Raw genomic sequence first — 18425 nt, 5'->3', positions numbered from 1 at the left:
TCACTCCAGCAGCTTCACATCCTCCTCCTGTTGGGGATCCCACGGCTGGGGCAGCTCTGCAGGTGGGGTCTCACCTGAGTGGGGCAGAGGGGCAGAATCCCCCCTCCCCTGCTGCCCACGCTGGGGGATCAGCCCATGGGGGTTTCTGGGTCAGGGCATGTGCAGCTCTTGTCCCCCAGCACCCTGAAATCCTTCTCCCAAGGGCTGCTCTCCATCCGTTCTCCTCTCAACCTTGTGTTCGTGCATGGGATTGTCTCATTTTGGGGCAGGACCCTGCAATTTGCCTTGCTGAACTTCCTGAGGGTCTCACAGGTCCATCTCTCAGCCCCTTAATCCCTTTTATGTAAAGTGTCCTGCTTTAGACATTTCTAAGATGTTTCATACCAAAGCTCTTTTGTCTGTAGTGCATCATTTCACACCAATATTTTTATCTGCCGTGATTTAAAAATGTTACTGGAATCACAATCACATGTTTTCTATGTGATTTTTTTTTTTTTAAATGTGCTCACAGGAGTCACTGCAATTTGTAGCCAGAGTTTAATTAATTATTAGGCATATAGACGTCAATCAATAATGTAGATACTTCTGGCTCACAGCTTTTGGAAGGAGCTTGGTTTACGAAGAGTGAACAAATACACCATTCCATCTGTTAGCCAAACCACCTGGCACAGAATCATTTGGGGCATAATTATGTAGTTGGCAAGAATTTAAAAAAAAAAAGTGGTTTCTAGAGTTTTCATCCCAATTGATGCTTTACTTTGTAGTGATGGAAACCTGACTAATGCAGCAAAGACCAGTCCTTCTTTTTTTTTGTCTTTTCACACCTCTGAATAAAATAACTTGTGTTCACCTTGCAAAAAATGCCTAACATGACAAATATAGGAACCAAGAGACAGGCGTGAAATAATCCTGAGCCTAATCATGGGAAGGGAATGGGAGCTGGCCTGTTCCTGCAAGCAGTTGAAAAGAGTCACGTAGGTGGTGCATCATTGTCCTTTTAATCTCTGTAGGAAGAGACTTGGGACAATTTGGGAAATGATTTTTCCTTCTTGGTGGCATTGCAAATACTTCTTCTGAGTTCAGGGTTTTACAATATTGCTACACCTGCAAATCTATTTTCCTGTTCTTCCAGTGACAGAATTCCTTTCTTAATCCTCTGGAAGCACGGAATATACACAAAAGAGACTTAGCAAATAATATTTGCAATGTAAAGAAACTTTCTCTTTTTAACTCCTGGAAGGGGAAAACAAACTCACCCAAGGTTAGCTACAGGTTAGATAAAACTCCTGAAGTAGGGGCAAATAGAAACATTATTTAAAAAGAAAAATAAATTGCTCCAACTATTTGTTGGTTGCAAACAATCTTGATGTGTCCAGGTGAACGTCGTCTGTATTGTAAAGCTGCAGCTGGGGCAAGGCTGGTTTAGTGCCCTGAGTGGTTTGTCAGGCACACCACAGGGGGCTGAAGCAGGTGGTTAGCAAACATTTAGGGTTTGGTTTTTGGTTTTGGGTTTTTTTTTTCACTAAAAGCAGTGAGAATTTTAAACAGAACCCAGACCTTGCTTTGAGGTTTTACTCTTTGCTGATGTTCAGAGCACTTCTGACACCTTCTTGTCACTCTGAAGGCTACAGAAAGGTAAAAAGTTGCAGTTGAAAATGCAAATAGTTGAAGTTATTGAAGAGAGGTCTTATTTGTGAATATGAAAAGCCTGCTCTGAATAGTTTGCTTTCTTAAGATTTTTCTTCCTTGTGGTAAATCATTGGCATGCCAGCTTTCAGTGTCTGGGGAGAGAGCATCCGTAGCTTTAATTCTTAGAGTGGTTAAAGTAATTCAGTTATCATTCAGTTTAATTAATTGGCTTTTAAGATTTCATTTTCTAGAAAGGAAAAATGATCTATCATTGAAATTATGATGGAATGTTTTCTGGTTTGTTTGTTTTTTTTTTTAAATCATGGCAGATACTGGGAAAAGCCTTTGAGAGAACTTTAATAACAAAAACTCCTTCTGGTAGTCCATAAAATGTATTATCTAGAATGAAAAAATGATATTGTTAATTAAAAAGTGAGAAATTAGTCTGGAACCTGTCACTGGATTTACCCAGCAATGACATACAGGGAAAATCACAGGTTACACTTGGCTGTCATTCTGAAGAAGCCCCTCTTTTCCAATGTCTAGAAACTCATGGCCCTATAAAAAATTAGGGTTTTCCTTTTGTCAGCTGTAAGGAGGAATATAGGAAATATAAAAAAAAAAAAATTATTTGACAGAGTAAAATAGAGAAGTTGCATGCATGAAAATATGAATTTCTTATATAAAACTAAGTTTATTATTGTATTATTGCATAAGCCAATGGGTAAAAAATCCCCACCCAGTGTGAGGTGCTCAGCCAAATACTCCAAATCTCTCACTCGTAGTCCTTCCTGTAAGTATCAGAAATATGTATAGGATTCTCTGTAAGTATTGATGGAAAAACTGATGTCATGGATGGATCACCTGGATTTCTTTCCATATCAAGCAGAGATTCAGCTTTCTTTAGGATGCTCTGGAAGCTTTTCCTGTTACTTGTGCCCATCCCCACAGTGCTCAAGTGCCTTTTGTTATTTTTTTAAGTTGTCTGTGCAGTTCCTTATGTGTTCTCATTTTTGAATCTCTCTTGACAGAGGGCATAATAGGAATAAAAGAGTTGTGTGGAATGGCATCAGTAAGAAATGGACTGTCAAACTTGCCCTGATTGCAGCCAGTAATGAATTAATTTGGTAGTGGAAGAGCAAATTGCCTACATCATTATATACAAATCTCTTGAATCATCTGTTGTCTAACTATTTTTAACAAGCTCACATTATCAAGACACATTGAATATGTGTCTTGTTCTTTAAGTCAAAATGTGCCTTGTTTGTGATTTTATTCTTCAGTTTCAGTTAATGAATTATTCAAATTAAAATAAGAGCGCTAGCTCTGAACTCTATCTGACCCACCATAGGATACAACAAGGCACCATCTTAGATAATCAACAGGTAATTTCAGAATAATTTATGGAAGGGCAGCAGCCCTGCTTTAATTACTAAAGTGCATACAAGAGTGCATAGTGTGTTACAAGCCTTAATTAAAAATACATTCTTGGGCAATTTCTTAGCAAATCACCTGTAGAAAGGGTTCATTTGTCTCCCTATCAAATACATAAATTTACCTGCATCTTAAAAATCGCTGGTAAGGGTGGCATTTGAAGAAGGGGTTGAGAAAGTTGAAGTGATGGAAAGATTTTTACAAGAGGTAAAATTAATCCCTTGTGACTCCTCATCTGCCCTACAAGCACAGCTGGGCACACAGGAATTTATTAGCTTGAGGATGTAATAGATGCAGCTGAAGGATGTTCACTTCTGCTCCAGGTTTCTTCTGTTTTCTTCTTCTTTTTTTGGAGTAGTTTAACAAGTTTAACAAAACACACGGTCCTAACAAAGCATTTGGTGTTAACCAGAAATAGGGCTCATGTCCTGGTCAGTCCTCACAGCCCCTCACAGCCCCTGAGCATCTCTCAGGAGATGCTGAGCTGGGTCAGCATCTCCTCTCTTCAGTCCACAAAGTGTTCTAGGCTAGATTGTTAAAGAAGAGCAGCAGAAAATGGTCTGTTATAATTAATTATTCAGAGAAATTGGTAAAAATGGGGATTCTTCCAGTTTTAGGGTGTGTCCTATAGAAGACAGCAGGAGTAGGTGACCAAGAAGAACCTGTGTGTATTCAGAATGCGGGGATGTGAAGGGTTCACCCAGCCTCAGTTTCCCCAGGTTGGTTGGAAACATGGAAATTCAATGACTGGTCTGTGAGTAAGAAAAAAAACCCACATTTACACTGCATGGTATGCCCTGTCCCAGATGCTGCTCCTAAAATGTATCTTTTTTAATCTAAAAAGTTTTAGGGATGTATGTACCAAATTAGTTCCATGTTCTCATTTCTGTACAGCTGTTCCTTTTTTTAAATTCCTTTTTTTTGCATCAGTGATGTCTTGTACAGTGAGTTCCAAAGGTTATTGTTTTAATTTTATGGTTGTTCCTGATGCCAGGGTGTGCATGGCCCTTGTCACACTCAGCATCCTCTTCTTGCAGGCAGGTAGAAAAAAAAAATCCACCTGTACAACAGCTTGTGCCCTGAGTAATGACAAGAAAGAACACAGGAGTGCAGCAGGCAGTTTAATGAGGAATAGCAAATAATAATAAACGGTGAAGCAACATAAAATTGAAAGGGGAATAAAAAATGAGGGGGGTGTGTGCTTGTTTTAAAGTCGCTATCCAGTGGTTTGGGTGGTTTCTGCAGCAGCCGGCGGGGACTGGCCACTAGAGGGGGGGTGGATCCACGTTTTGCTCTCGTGCTGCTGTTGTAGGTCCGGTTTCTTTGCCTCTCTCCTCGCTGACTTTCCCAAATCATTCATCCTTTTACCTGTCAGAAGTTTATCCTTATCTAGCACTTAGATCCTTTTCTAACTTAGCCTTAACAGAATTTTCTAGCTGAAGCCATAGGAGTGATTTATATCACACTATTTAATTTCTTGAGAGCTGTTCCATTTCAAATGTTATTCTACTTTTCTTTTTTCCTCTTTTTTCTCCCCTCTCTGCACACTGGGCAGAGATTTTAATGCAATACCCTGGAAGACAGTTGTCCAATTGTTGCCTATAACTTACATCACTAAGGCACAGATAAACAGTTTCCCTTATATCTTCTGCTTTGTATTTGACAATTCAGAATTTCATCCATCAAAGCTTATATCAGCTTCAGCCTTTGGAAGTCCCTTTGCACATCCTCACGATTTTCATTATTTTTCACAATATAAATAATCTTTCATTTGAAAAATGCCATCTATTTCCTGATCATGGCTGAGATGATTCAGCAGTCCCAGCCCTGGGACCACACTGTGCTCCATTTTTTCCCTGTATTCAATAAAAGGCCACTGTATTTTTGGGTTCCTACCTAGTTTTCTGTGACAATGGAGCTTGTCTTATTTATGGGAAACTGAATATCTTGTCAAAAGCTCTTCGGAAGTCCCAATATGATTTGTTGTTTTGAATTCCTTGGTGCTTTATACACTCCTTCATATCCCAATTTCTATTGCCTACAAACAATAGACCTGACATAGATTTTAGTGTTTGCTTTGAGTTTGATTTTCCAGGCCTTATTCACCAAATCCTCATTAAGAGTTTTCATTAACAGTCATAGCTTGGCTGCTGTGCTAATGAAAAATGACAGATTGGGGCCGGAGTATCCTACATGGTGGGAAAAGAGAACCGGGGCGGGGGGAAAAAAGTTTTCAACTCTTTTTATTAGGAAAGATACTCAGGGTAATTTCATAAAACTACTCAGACAACTTTTAGGGAAGTTCTTCATTCCACCAGCTGGAATAACCTAATGGAATTCCCAATGGTTGCTAGAATCAGGGAAATACACACAGAAACCAGTATAATAAGGTTTGCTTCAGTCTAGAAGTGCCACCCAATGAAAAAACAACCTTTGGCTTAGCATATTCCCCCTGAAGCAACAGCATAGTCACCATGGGTTCAGTTCTGTGCATAACAGCAATAAAAAAGCAAAAAATTAAAAAAATATACTGAAAAGCCAATCTTGACAAAGCCAAGATGGACAGAGGACCAGGGTTCAGCTCCGTGGGACTTCGTGGATTGCTGTTTTCCCACTGCAGATGTAGGCTTGCGTAGGCTCATTTTGTCATCAAATATCACCACAGAGCTTTGTTGTGTGAGGTGTTGGTTATCACTAAATCTCTTTCTGATTAATTTGTTATGGGCACTGTCCCCTTTACAATGTTCCCCTCTATTTTTTAGCAGTGATTTCCTCTATCCCATGTAATTCACCTTTTCTTCAGCTGGTTCTCTGTGCCCTCCACCTTCCTCAAGCACTGTCCAACACAGTGGTTTTTGTTTTGTGGGTTTTCCCCAGAGAATGCCAGCTGCATTCCTCCTGCATGTGCACTCTCTCCATGAGTTCTTCATCTTTCAGGCCATAGGATGCACATCCAATTTATTAGACTACAGCAGTTACATAATAAATTCATGGCATCCAGTTGTTGTTTGGGCATTTGATCTGACAGGAGCAGCGGGTTCTGGGCTGTTTGGAAAGGGAGTTACAGTGCAAGGGGAAGGTTTGTGAAAGTGGAGGCAGCTGAATTTGCTGGTAAAGAAACACAAAAAGTCCAATATGGAGTGACATTTACATGGAATTAAGGAAAAAAATTGGCATGCAGTGGCCTCTTTAGCATGAGGATTGCAAACCTCTGAGCAGCAGCCACAAACTTCTGCTTGCTGTGGAAAAAAATTGCATTGGGAAATAATGTGGATCAGAGAAGTAAATTTTCTGTCAAGATAAGCTTTATTACAGAGCCAAGTTTAAAAAAAGAAAAAAAAAAGGTGGGAAAAAAAAATCCCTAGACGGTTTATCTCATTATTATTAACATTCTTTAGTATTTACCAGGCTCTCTAAGCAAGCCAGGCTGTCAGAGAGGCACTGGACCACAGAGAGAGATCCAGGTTTACTCCTGGGAGCTCACTTTACCTCTCATCCTGTAAAGAGGGTTGATAGCAGACGTGTTTCAAAGGGCTGACAGTTGTAAAAAGACTCAAAACCTCAGGAATTCAATAGCTGTGGACTGTTCTTGCAGCTTAGTTTGGGATTTTCAGGGTTTTCCTCTTCCTCCTCCCCCTCTTGTTTTTGATTCACCCTGCCTGTGAGGCTCTGGGAATGAAAAATGTGAGAATGGGTAAGAAGGGATAAAAATTAGAGGGGAAGCATATATTTTGAAAGGTATTCAGAAATGTTTTCAGTTTGAGGCCCCCAGCTCTCAGGAGGAGGATGTTTGCTCATACCTGACTGTAACCACTAGGGTACAGAGGTGTGCTACTGCAGGGAGATCTGCTATACATAAGCTGCACTTTTTCATAGGATCAGCCCCTAAATCAATTTGATGTGTCCATGCATAGTTTTAAATCTCAGATTTTACCCAACATACAATTTTCAACCCTCTCTCCAGTGTGGTGCTTTGTTTCACTCTTAGGAGAAAGGCACATCAGCAAAAAGGGCCAGATTGAAGTTGGTAATAAATGAACAAATGGGCTTAGTGTCTAATCATACCAGTCAGAGGAATCTGCTGTGCTGAAAGTGATAATTCACTGATGAAGTAGATTTTTCTACTTACCTATTGCCATTCATATCTTGGATTTAGTCTTTGTTAGCTCAGAAATTGAAGGTACTTGGTCATGTTCCCATAGCACCCGTGTTGAAAGACACCTTTCTGGCAGTAGTTACTGTGTCTGGTGAGGATGTGAAGAACATGAGAGCAGGGAAATGATTTAAAATAAAAGTGTCTTAGCAGAATAGTAGGTGCTGTTTGCCAAGCACAGATGCACATAATACTAATCCTGTAGCCACTGCCACCTATCTCTGATTTTTATAAGTGATGTGCATATTTGGATTTTTAGGAAGAGGAGAGATGGAGGAAAAGGTGAAAAGCTTATTTTCAACTGACTTTCTTCTCTTGTGATGCAAATCTGGGACTTGCAGCTCAAACTCCTTTCAGCACAGCCTCTTCCCTTTGACTGTCTCCCCCAGCTATCACCCCAGCAAAGGCGAGTAAGAACAGTAATTGCTTTAAAGCCTCAGGAATTGTGCCTGAATGCCAACAAGTGACGTGATCTTTATAACAAAAAAAAAAAAAAACCAAAAAAAACAAACCACCAAAACAAACAATTGCCCTGTTCTCACGGAAATCCAGATTCATTGCAAATATGTTCACTTTAGAGCAGACACAGTGCAATAAAATTACAGTGCTCTGCAGCATTCATCTCGGCTCTTCACAGCCACCCACCCAATTACAAGCTGTGTCTTGCCAGCAGAACACTGTTGCTTGGTTTCTGTATTATTTTTATAGCTTTGCTTTCCTCCACATAACTTTAGAGGTAGGCTGTGCTTACTCCTTTCCTTTCACCAGGTTGTTCTTCTGCTGTTAAAAAAAAAAAAAAAAAAAAAAAAAAAAATTGGCTGGTATGGAAAGTCTTTCGCATGGCTCTAAATGTGATTCGTTTTTTAATGTAGAATAAGCTCTGAATAGTTGTTTCTAAGACCTTAATAGCTCTGGTTTATGTCAGTAATTATATGAAAGGTTAATCTTTAAATCACCAGCATTTCCTAAATTCCTAATCAACTTCATGCTTAGAAAGGAACCTGCATAAATGCTCAATTTGTTAATATTAGACTGGGTTGAGCAGGTCAAGGAAAAGTATAACCTTGGTGCATAATGGTAAATTGAACACAGCAAAAATATCTCAGATCTGTTTGTGATTATAGCTGTGAATGGGAAAGCTGACTGAGTGTAGATATAATTAGCAGGAGAATCCGCAGTAGCTCAAGATCACCCATCCTTCTAGATGAGGGTTTCTTGAGATAATTTGGGTGGAAAAGTCCGATTTTCTAGCAAGTCTGTGGTGAACTGTGACTAGGATAGCTAAAAAATCCAGCCAAAAAAATTGGTGGCAGAGGCAGAGTGCTGGAGTTGAGCAGGCAGAGTGATGGATGAGGGGGACATTGTACTCGCAGGGAGCAGGGAGGTGGCAGAGGAAATGACGGGGCAGCGGGCACGTGTGTTTGGGGAAGCGTGTCCGACTGCGCCTCCCTCCGTGGCAGTGTTGGAAAAGGCAGGGGGGGAGAGAGAGATGCTGGGCATCTTTCTTAAATCTCTGCTGTTGTCCTTGCCACAGCCTGAATGTGGGAGGGGAAGGCACGGAAAAATCTCATTTCCCATGGGTGCACAGTGGCCCCCTTGCCTTCTCATCTTCCTTTTCATCCCGTCCCTTCACCCCTGCCTTTTCTCTCTCCTGCTGAATGGAGCTATTTAGTGTTGTACCCTCCTTTGCAGAAGCTGTTTCATCCCTGCTTGCACAGTTTTTAAGACTGCTTTCTCCACCCACCCTCAGTCTTGGTTTTTCATCTGTGCTACTTCTTTAGGTTAACCATCTTTGCAAAAGGAAAAGGCAAAGGAATCTGGTAACACCCTGATTTGGTTGCTGTTACTCCAGTCTTTCCTCTTATCTTTTGTCTCCTCTTAATTTCATTATTATCACTGCTATTATTATTATAGCACTAGAAATAAGCTTCCTCATTAAACACTCCCTTTTTGCCATTCTGAATACCACTGTAGAAGCTGGAGGGGGGAGGAAGGGGAGGGAGCCTCAGAGAATCCTTTTGCTGTTAATGCAGAATGAGACACACACAAGGAACAAATGTAGTCCATTGCAGAAGCAAATGAGGGTTGTTTGGTTTTTTTTATCAGAACTGAAGAAAATGGTCAAATATACTCGTTTCAACTACCCCTCAATGCCTTATCCATAAAAACATACAGAATCTATTAAAGCATACAAAAATATCCTTAGGTTCATGGGCTTTCTGTGGTACAGGTATGCAGGGGGCTGGATCAGCCTGGTACAGAGCAGCCTTGCTGTGACCACAAGGAACAGGTCATCCCTTGGCCTCACCCCCTACAGCACCCAGACATGGCAAAGGAGGGAATTGGCAGCTTTAACACAGAATTTCTTTGTATTTTATATTTTCAGGCCAGAAACAGAACATGGTACATTTGCATTGATTCTGTGGTTTCATATAATTTTTTTTTTAACTAGTACAGAAAGAAGGAAAAAAAAAGGCAGAAAGGAAAATAAATCATCCCTTATATACATTCAAAGCATACACAGCAACAGTTCCTTCAGCACTGGGTGTGCTGTGAGTGGGTATTGATGTTAGCAGCAAGAGAATGCATATTAGAGATCTGTAACACTGGTACTGTTAACCAGCTTCAGGAAAGGTAGTGCTTTTGCTTGCCTTTCACCCTGCCTTGTGTGCAAAAAGACAGTTAAGTAGAAAGAAAATAATGTTAATTACCTAATTATAAAAGGGAAGTTAGTCCTATTAAGTGAAACATCAAAAAGGGAATATTTAAAATATTTTTCTTCCTTTGATAATCCCCAAGCATTTCATGGAGAAAACACTGTTCACAGCTAACCCCAAAAGCATCTTTTTTTCTTTCTTTGTTCCTTTTGATTTTGGAGCCATTTAATAAGCCAGAATAAGGGCATCAAAAGAGAGGGACTAACTTATCTCTGGGCAGTTGTTGAACATGAAATTTGGAAGAAAGAATTAGGGAAAATTTGTCCCTGCAGTTGCTCTAAATGCAGTACAAATATAATAACTCTCATATACACCAATCAAATAGCCTGGAGCAGGATGAATAACTGGATTTGCAATAGCTGGATTGAAATGAAATACAGTCTCTTTTATTTCTTTATTAGCCACATATATTTCATGTAAACTTTCAGACTGGATCTGGGCACCCTGTGGAGTACTTTCATGCCATGGAACAGCAGTGATACCCTCTTTTCTCCAATAAATATTCAGAGGGTGTCAAGATCTCCAGAAATCCTCTGGGGATTACCGGGAGGTTGTCTCTAGAAGGGATTATTACCCTTAGGAAAGATTTCTGCATGAGAATTTTGAAATATATCCTTTAATAAATGTTGTGCTCTCCATGGAGGACACATCCATCATCCTGCTCAGGGTGGCAAGTCATTGGTGGCCATCACCTCTCTGCAGGAGAAGTGGCAACAGGCAAACCCCAAATCAGCTCTCACTCAAGAAATCACTGCATCTTAAAAGAAAAATGCTCGGTTCAGTTTACTTGGGCTGCCAGTGCGAGATGCATGGAGCACAGAAGTGAATAAATTCCAGAGGCAGAATTGCTCACATCTTTGCAAACGTAGCTGGAGGTTGCTAACACCAATAAACAGCAGGGATAACTCCAGAGGAGTGCAATCACTCGTGTGTTTCAAATACAACCCACAAATATGCTAAAAATACATGGAAATACAACCGCGGGATGATTGATTGTTGGAATCAGGCTTGTCTCAGGTTCACAGGGGCAAAACCACAACTGCACCAACACGTTTCCTGATAGCAGCAGGGGGTCATTATAGAAATAAAGCCAGTTCATATTTCATTTTACCATATGCAGACAGTATTTTAACAGCCTTGGTTGATTTTGGAAGCTTCCTGACAAGTGGCTGTAACCAGTCCGGCTGGCTGCAGTGCTGCCTGGGGGTTTGAGAAACTCATAGCCCAGTCCAAAGTTAGAGAGCCAATTTTTCACAGTTAAATTCCCCATTGATTTCAGAGAAGGGTTTAATGGGGAAAATAAATATAGCTGGGCCCTCAGTTAGCATGGCATAAAGTACTTTTGCTTCGAACATGATCAGGAACCCAAAGAGATGAGGGGCTCTGTACCTTCCCTCTGCCCTTCTGCTAAGTTTGTACATGGACACTCAACCCCTCAGGTCACTTGGGAGTTTCAGGAGGGACCAGGCCCTTGTGGGCTTGAGGCACAGAGAGAGAAATATGTGCATTTCTTTAAAGAAAGAAAAGCCTGGGTTTAACAGTGCTTGCTTGTTTGAAAGCTGTGGATGAATTTGCAGTGGCTTCAGGAAAAAAAGCAGTTGATTTTCAGTAAATTTTTTGTGAAACTGTCGTCTTCCAGTATATAATCTCATTGCTTTCACACATGACATTATAGTCTCACTGCATAAAAATTTTGATGAAGAGGCTATTTCCATGTTTAATAATACACAGAATGAGAGAAATAGAGGAATACAGGAAAATAAGTTCTGACTCCTTAAAAATAGTGAGTCAGGAAAAAAATATAAAAGTCACTCTTTACATTTAAAATTAATGGCTAAAACCTGCTAAGCAAGAAAACAAATGATTTCTTCTGTGCCTGTTTTCTGCTTTATAAGCCTGCTGTACCCTTGTAAGAGTAGGTAGCACTTTAATGCTATGAAAAAGGAAAAAAAAAAACCTATGTTACATTAAAATACATGTAAAATTTTGGAATTGCTCATCTCTTGGTGGTAACCTGAGGATAGAGAAACATGTACAAAACATAGAAATGTCACCCACTTCATTATCCATAACATTTTATTCGCATGTAATGCTGTAGGAAGAAAATTTCAAGATGCTCTGCCTGATATTATAAAACTCCCTCATCGTCAATTAGTGTGAGAGGAGCTGGTGAAAAGATCAATCGGTTGCTTGTTCACATTCTGGAATGAAAAATCCAAAATACAAGGAAAGGAAGCCTTTATTTAAGGGCAGTCAGATTAAACAGCTGTGTGATTCTACATCATGAAATCACTGCTTATATCCATCAATGCCATTTTTCAGTCCTTACTAAGGAGGCTTCATCTGCCTCCAGCCTCTGCAGAGGTTTTGGGGTTGTTTTGTTAGTGAAGGCTGGTGGTGAAAGGGAGGGACAGGAGCTGGGCTTTGCCAGCACTTTGCTACAGGACCCAGAAGGGTGCTCTGAAAACTCTCTGTCTTACCCTGACAGTGGTTTTGCTTGAGCTTCACCACTGAGACCCAAATAATTGCTTTTGCTCTTCTCCGTTCAGCGTGGCACCACAGGACACAAAACAAAGGGATCTTTGCTCTTGGCATAGCTCAAAACAAGCATAAAAGTGGGAAATGCAAGTAAAAGCCCTTAAATTTAGCACTTTTTTTGGTCTTTTTTATATTAAAGAAAATTCTGATGAGCACATTTTGGCAGTGTTTCACTTGTTTGGGTTTTGTTGGTTGCCTTTTTAGTGAGTCTTTGCACTAGGATCAGTTTTGATACAAAATACTTTTAGGGGTTGTAGCGCAGATTTTATGGATCTTACAGCAACTAACAAGTGAGCTGTACTTAAAAATCCTCAGAAATCCTGTCCTAGGGGCACGGTCAAAACTTCAGCCTTTCTGAGGTGCACTGGGTCCTTGTTGTACTGATGTCCAGTTACAGGTAGCACATTAACAAAAATAGAATTCCAGTGTCATGCTTCACATCTTCAGCAACATGATGTACGTGAACGTGTGCTAATTACAATGGGAAGCCACCTGGGTAATTTTAAGCTTTCTATTTTACATGGCTTCTTTGCTCCTCGACTTTTCATTTCAACACTCAGCATGAAGAGAGAGGTTAAACTGTTGCATTTTGTATACAGGGAACCATTCATGTAATATACACCAGTCTGTAAAAACTGTAAATGCTATTTTTTTTTATTTTAAACAGTTTTCTTAGTTTACAAAAGATCAATAATTGGTACCTTTTTTACACTCTCAGATTCCTGAATATTGACAGATCTTCAAAGGGAGTATTAGCATATGAAACCTTAAGATTGGCTGTCCTGAAGGATTTTAAGACACGATAAAGCTAAAATATCAAGTCTCTCGGACAGCCTCTCTTAAACAATTTGGGCAGAGGTGCATGTCAGAAATCACCAGCAAAGCCCAGCAACCCCCCCCACCCCGTGCCACTGTCTGCCTGCACGCTGTTATTTGGTTGCACACTGTTTAAATCCCAAAGGAAAATCACACCTCGCATTCCCTCGCTGGCTGCTGGTGACAGGAACAAGATCCGTACTCATTAATGATCACCAGGGCTCCCTCAATGTGGTTGGGTTTGTAATCAACGTAATACTCCTGGGCTGACATGGCAGCCATTTGGTGCATGGTCTGTTTTTGCTTCTGCTTCCTGCGCTGTGTGACAAAGCACTGTCTTAGTTGCCTTAAGCCGGCTGGGAAGCACTTCCAGGAGACGTACAACACCAAAACCACGATGAGGAAGGAAAAAATCAGTGCCATGGTGCCCGTCACCACCTTGTGAATCTGCACGGCGTTCTCGGAGTTCTCGCCGGGTATGGTGATGGTGACGGCGTACGTGGTCCGATCCTCGTCACCGTCGGGCACGTCGTAGGTGGCGGTGGCCGAGCCATAGCCGAGCGTCTGCTCGCTGTTGTTGGTCACCGGGGAGAAGGTGTTGACGCTCGTGGGGTCGGCGTTGTCCTCGCACAAGTGAAAGGCGTACACGGCGTCCAAAACATCCTCGCCCTGGGCGTACTCGGGGGTGGCACAGAGCAGGTTGCTGTCGTAGCGACCCTGGAAGTTGCTCAGCCAGGAGGCCAGGGCGCAGACGTTCCGGCTGCAATCCCAGGCGTTGGCGGAAAGGCTGATGCTCGTGAGGGACTTCCAGGAGTCGAGGACTCGGGAGTCAATGTAGGTCAGCCGGTTGGAGTCCAGCTGCAGGGATTTGAGATGAGGTACACTTTCAAAAACGTGAGGTTCGATGTATTCGATTTCGTTGCCGGAGAGATCCATCTTTTCGAGTTGCCATATCCAGTCCAAAGTGTTTACTACGATGGTAACTTTATTCCTTCGCAAGCAGAGGGAGTGCAGGGAGATGAGCCTGGGAAAATGGGCTAAATTCACTTTCACCAAGTCATTGTGCTCGAGGTGCAGCTCAGTGAGTTTGAACAAGCCTGCAAAAGAGTTTCGAGCCAGGCTCTTTAACTGATTGTATCCTATGTCTAGAAACTTCAGGCTGCGACAGTCCTGAAAAATTCTCACTGGCACGAACTTGATGGCGTTCGACCGCATGTGCAAAGTTGTCAGTTTTCTCAGCCCGTGGAACAGGTCAGGCTCCAAAGACTGTAGGTTGTTGTACGATAAATCCACACTGCGCAAGTTTGGCATGGGGCGGAAAGTGGTGTTGGGCAGTTGAGTTATTTTGTTGGAACTCAGGGTGAGCTCTTTAACTCGCCGCAATTTTTGAAAGGCATTCCCCTCCACTGAGCAAATGTGATTGTGATCCAGATAGAGCCACGTGAGCTGCATTAACCCTGTGAACTGTCCATCATGCAGCTCTGAAAGGCTGTTGTACCGCAGAGACAAGCCCATCATGCCCGACAGGTTGCGAGGCATCTCTGTGAGATTCAGTGATTCACAGTACAAAAGCCTGCCCTCACACCGACAGAGCTGTGGACACCCACTATTCACAGCTGGAAGCATTTTAGAAAAGATACCCAGCGTACACAATATCAACCCTGGGGGCTTCCTCAGCAGCCAGTTTAAACAGAGACCAATAAGAAGGAAATCCATTAGCAAGAATATTTCCAAATATGCTTGAGAATGTCCATTGAATCTTTTCAAATTCTACATCATATTTTATTTAAGGGAGGGAAAAAAAAAGGCAAACCAACGAAACAAAGCCCGAAAACCAAAGCAAAACAGCAAACAGAACAAACACAGAGGCAAATATTTCACTTTACAGCATGCAGGAGCTGTGCAGCATTAAAGTTCACAGACATTCAAAGGTAAAATGATAGTGATTTTGTTCATGTTAAATGCTGCAGCAAAGGAAAAAAAAAAATCTTTCTTCATGAAAGAATTTAATTAAAAAGTGTCTTACCCACCCTTTTCCAGAGAGTGACAACCTCCATTCAGTTGCTTCCTTTGTGTTTGGACTAATTATATGCAGAGCTAAAAAAGACCCCTCTGTGCTACAAATTCAGTCCCTTTCAATGTTGTGCAAGGCTGGCAAGCTCACAATGTCTCACTTCGCTTCTGCTCAACGAGCGAAAGGCTTGTCCAGCTAGCTTTTGAGCTGCCTCCTAGGACCTGCAAGTTTCAGAACTATGTACATGAGCTTGATCTTCTCCTTCTCCCTCTGTCCTTTCCTCTGCAGTTAACACTGTGGCGTGAAAAAAACTCCAGACTCTTTACTAACGACTCCACAGGATTTGTCAATCTGTTTAATGTCCATCATTTGCAACGACCATTGACCGGCACAACCTTTACTCCAGAGAGAGGTTACCATTCATTCACTGACCGGCTAAGGGTCGCTTTATTTCCCATTCTTTGTTCGCTTTGCTTGTTAGGTGATGCTTAGAGCAGAGAGAGACAGCAAGAATCCCTTCCCTTCAGCTGAGCAGTATGTTGCTAGAGCATGCAGAGGCACCCAGTGTTCACTGAGTGTCGTAAGCTGCTCATGATTGTACGCCTGCACTGTGCATCTCAGACATGGGCAGATTGAAAAGGGGTGGGCATAAAACCAACATCGGAGCGAACCAGGAAAGTAATATATGCTCTTTGATGAAATGAAAAATACTTTAAGCCTATCTCGCCATTTCTCAAACAGGCACGCACACACAGCCGCACAAATCATCAAAAGCGAGGCAGTGCTAAGTAGGAAGCTTGAGAATTAGGATTCTTTCTTTTTTTTTTCGGATGCTTTTGTTTAAAGTCTGAATTTATAAGCTATTAGCCGGGAGAGGGAGAGACTCGATGACTTGGTTTGGGAAGGAATATGTAAACCAATCTCTTTGGATTGCTTTTTCTCTCTAATTCCGATGATGAGATTTGCCTTTTGGAGTCTTGGGGTGGGGGATTGAGGGGTGTGAGGGGGTAAATGTGTTTTTTTTTTCTTCTGACATTGTCTAAATAGAGCATGATTTGAGATTCTGTGCTTTCTTTTGACAGAAATGCAGCCAAAGCTCTGCAAATAGGAATGTCTCGTTTCATATAAGCTTTAATTACATTTGGTCTTTTTCCATCCTGCATATTTTGTGTGTTCAGCACATGCCTTTCCTAAAGGATTTCTTTTTTTTTTTTTTTTTTTTTTCCCTCTCATTTTTCTTTGCAGTGTATGCTACGGCACACAAAACTCCTATTCTAGCAGCATAAAGATTACTGTGCTTTTTGAATAAGATCAATGCATAGGTTGCTGTTACCATGTTGGCAGCATGCAAAGAGAGGGTTTCAAACCCCATTAGTTAATAAGTTTTGCAGATTGTGCTGGTTTTTGTTCCGTGTACCCAAAAAAAAAAAAAAAAATCTTTGCTGGGTAATTTGCAGTCCTCGTTCTCTATGGGAAGCGCATCGTCAATGAGCTCTGTAATTTTTACTGACTGAAAAATGTATGGTACTTCTGTCAGGAAAACGCTGGCCATCTTTTCCTATTATGAAATAGAGTCTCAAGCCTGTGTGCTGGTGAAAGGGATCGGAGCTGACAGCTCCCAATTCTGCATCAATTCCCAATGAAGAAGTTCCACACGGAATTACAAGGATTACAGAAGATTGTACTGAATTAAAGTGGACATCGGATGCAAAATGCTGGAGGGACAGGGAAAAACTACTGTGTTTGCTTTCTTTTTCACAGCTGTGTTAATTTAAAAGAAATATCTTGTTTTGGAGGTGTCTGTTGCAGAGCTGATCATTGTGTTTGAGTGTGGCTGCTGTGACTGTGTGCTGGGAGAGATCAAGGAATGCAGTAATTTGATGCAGTAAAAGTTGCTTTGCAGAAGTCCTGGCAAACTTAAAGCTCTCGTGCATAAAAATAAAAACGTGTGAAGGAGATTCATTACTAATGTATTTGCCAGGAACGGTCTTAAATAAATTACAAATATAAACCACTTAAATTGCAGTTTCAGAACCTTGGGATCAATGTACTTTTATGCTCCTTGTTCAGTTTATTTATATTTTTCTGCTCTTCACAGCATTTCAGTGGTCTCAATGCAAAAATGTGATGCTTTAATAGTATACGAACCTCATCTATGTTTTAGCATTTGGGCACAAGAGCTGAAGGTAGTTTTCCTTTCCCCAGATCATGCTCTTTTATTCAAAGCAGGCTGTTTATGCAAGTGTCCACTGGTTGCAGTACACCTTAATTCTGTTTCTCAGTACACAAAAGCAGGAAGGAAAGCAGTGACAGAAGCGACGAATGAGCATTGAAGCAGGAGAGACTAAAAAACCCCATCCAAGAATATATTCCAGATTGCCTCAATGAATATTTTGGTGCAATTAGCAGGGAAAAAAAGCCTAAAGGATGACTTGAGTTTAACAGATACTGAAAAAAGCTTCAAAGTACTGAGGTTGTGTCTCTTAAAAATCTGCAACCCTACAAGTCTTCATGGGGGAAGTATTAATGCTTTCTCCCATGTGAAAATTTCAGGAGAGGTCTGCAACAGTAGCCCTGAAAATTTCAATTACATCTTCAAGGAAAGCTGCCATTTTCTGCAAATCAGATGATGATAATGATCACTTAGTTACCATTTAAATGCTATGTATAAAGAATTCCTCTAGATGAAGCTCCCTGATACATCACTGAAGACCTGAATATTTTTTTTCACTGCTTCTCCTTGTTATCACCTGGGATACAGCTTGGATCCCAACCAATGTGCCTATTCCCACACTGGCATATAATCCATTATCATTTAGTTTTCAAAGGCAGGAATTACAGCAGACGGTAGCAAACCTATATAGCAGCAGCTGGAAGACTGACAACCAGAGTTAGGGATCCAGAATTAATGGCCCTAAGTGCACTCTCTCAAAGCTCTGATGGAGGGCTATTGAATGAGAAACTCTGCTCTTGTCCAAAACCTGGTTGTAGAAAAGAATCCAGGTAGTTCTTAAGATGAGAGACCTCAGTGCATGTTTGAGGCTGTGATGTTGAGACACAGTAGTGACCAAATTCAAGAACTGGGGCATCTGGAACATCTTTTGTGAATTGGTGTCCTACTGTA

The 18425-nt window shown here is 41.2% G+C and overlaps 2 protein-coding genes and 1 long non-coding RNA gene across 6 annotated transcripts in view; 1 reads left to right on the top strand and 2 right to left on the bottom strand.

The window, feature by feature from the left end:
* Window positions 1-18425, top strand: part of CTNNA2 (catenin alpha 2) — a 462234-nt gene that overhangs the window by 292346 nt on the left and 151463 nt on the right. The gene's annotated exons all lie outside the window — the stretch shown is intronic.
* LOC121676790 lies at window positions 6983-15961 on the bottom strand. Its single transcript, XR_006020596.1, has 2 exons — window positions 15318-15961; window positions 6983-7307 (listed from the first exon to the last, which is right to left on the bottom strand). It is a non-coding gene; the product is annotated as an uncharacterized LOC121676790 (long non-coding RNA).
* LRRTM1 (leucine rich repeat transmembrane neuronal 1) lies at window positions 13105-15320 on the bottom strand. The gene has a single exon (XM_042053730.1). It carries the CDS (start codon window positions 15001-15003, stop codon window positions 13438-13440), a length of 1566 nt encoding a protein of 521 aa, XP_041909664.1. The 5' UTR covers window positions 15004-15320; the 3' UTR covers window positions 13105-13437.

The sequence above is a fragment of the Corvus kubaryi genome, unplaced genomic scaffold, assembly GCF_017639235.1.
Source record: "Corvus kubaryi isolate FWS band 111438036 unplaced genomic scaffold, C.kubaryi_AGA036_p1.0 split1-131, whole genome shotgun sequence".
NCBI lineage: Eukaryota > Metazoa > Chordata > Aves > Passeriformes > Corvidae > Corvus > Corvus kubaryi.
Note: the sequence above shows the minus strand (reverse complement) of the source record. Positions and strands in the feature narration are given on the sequence as shown.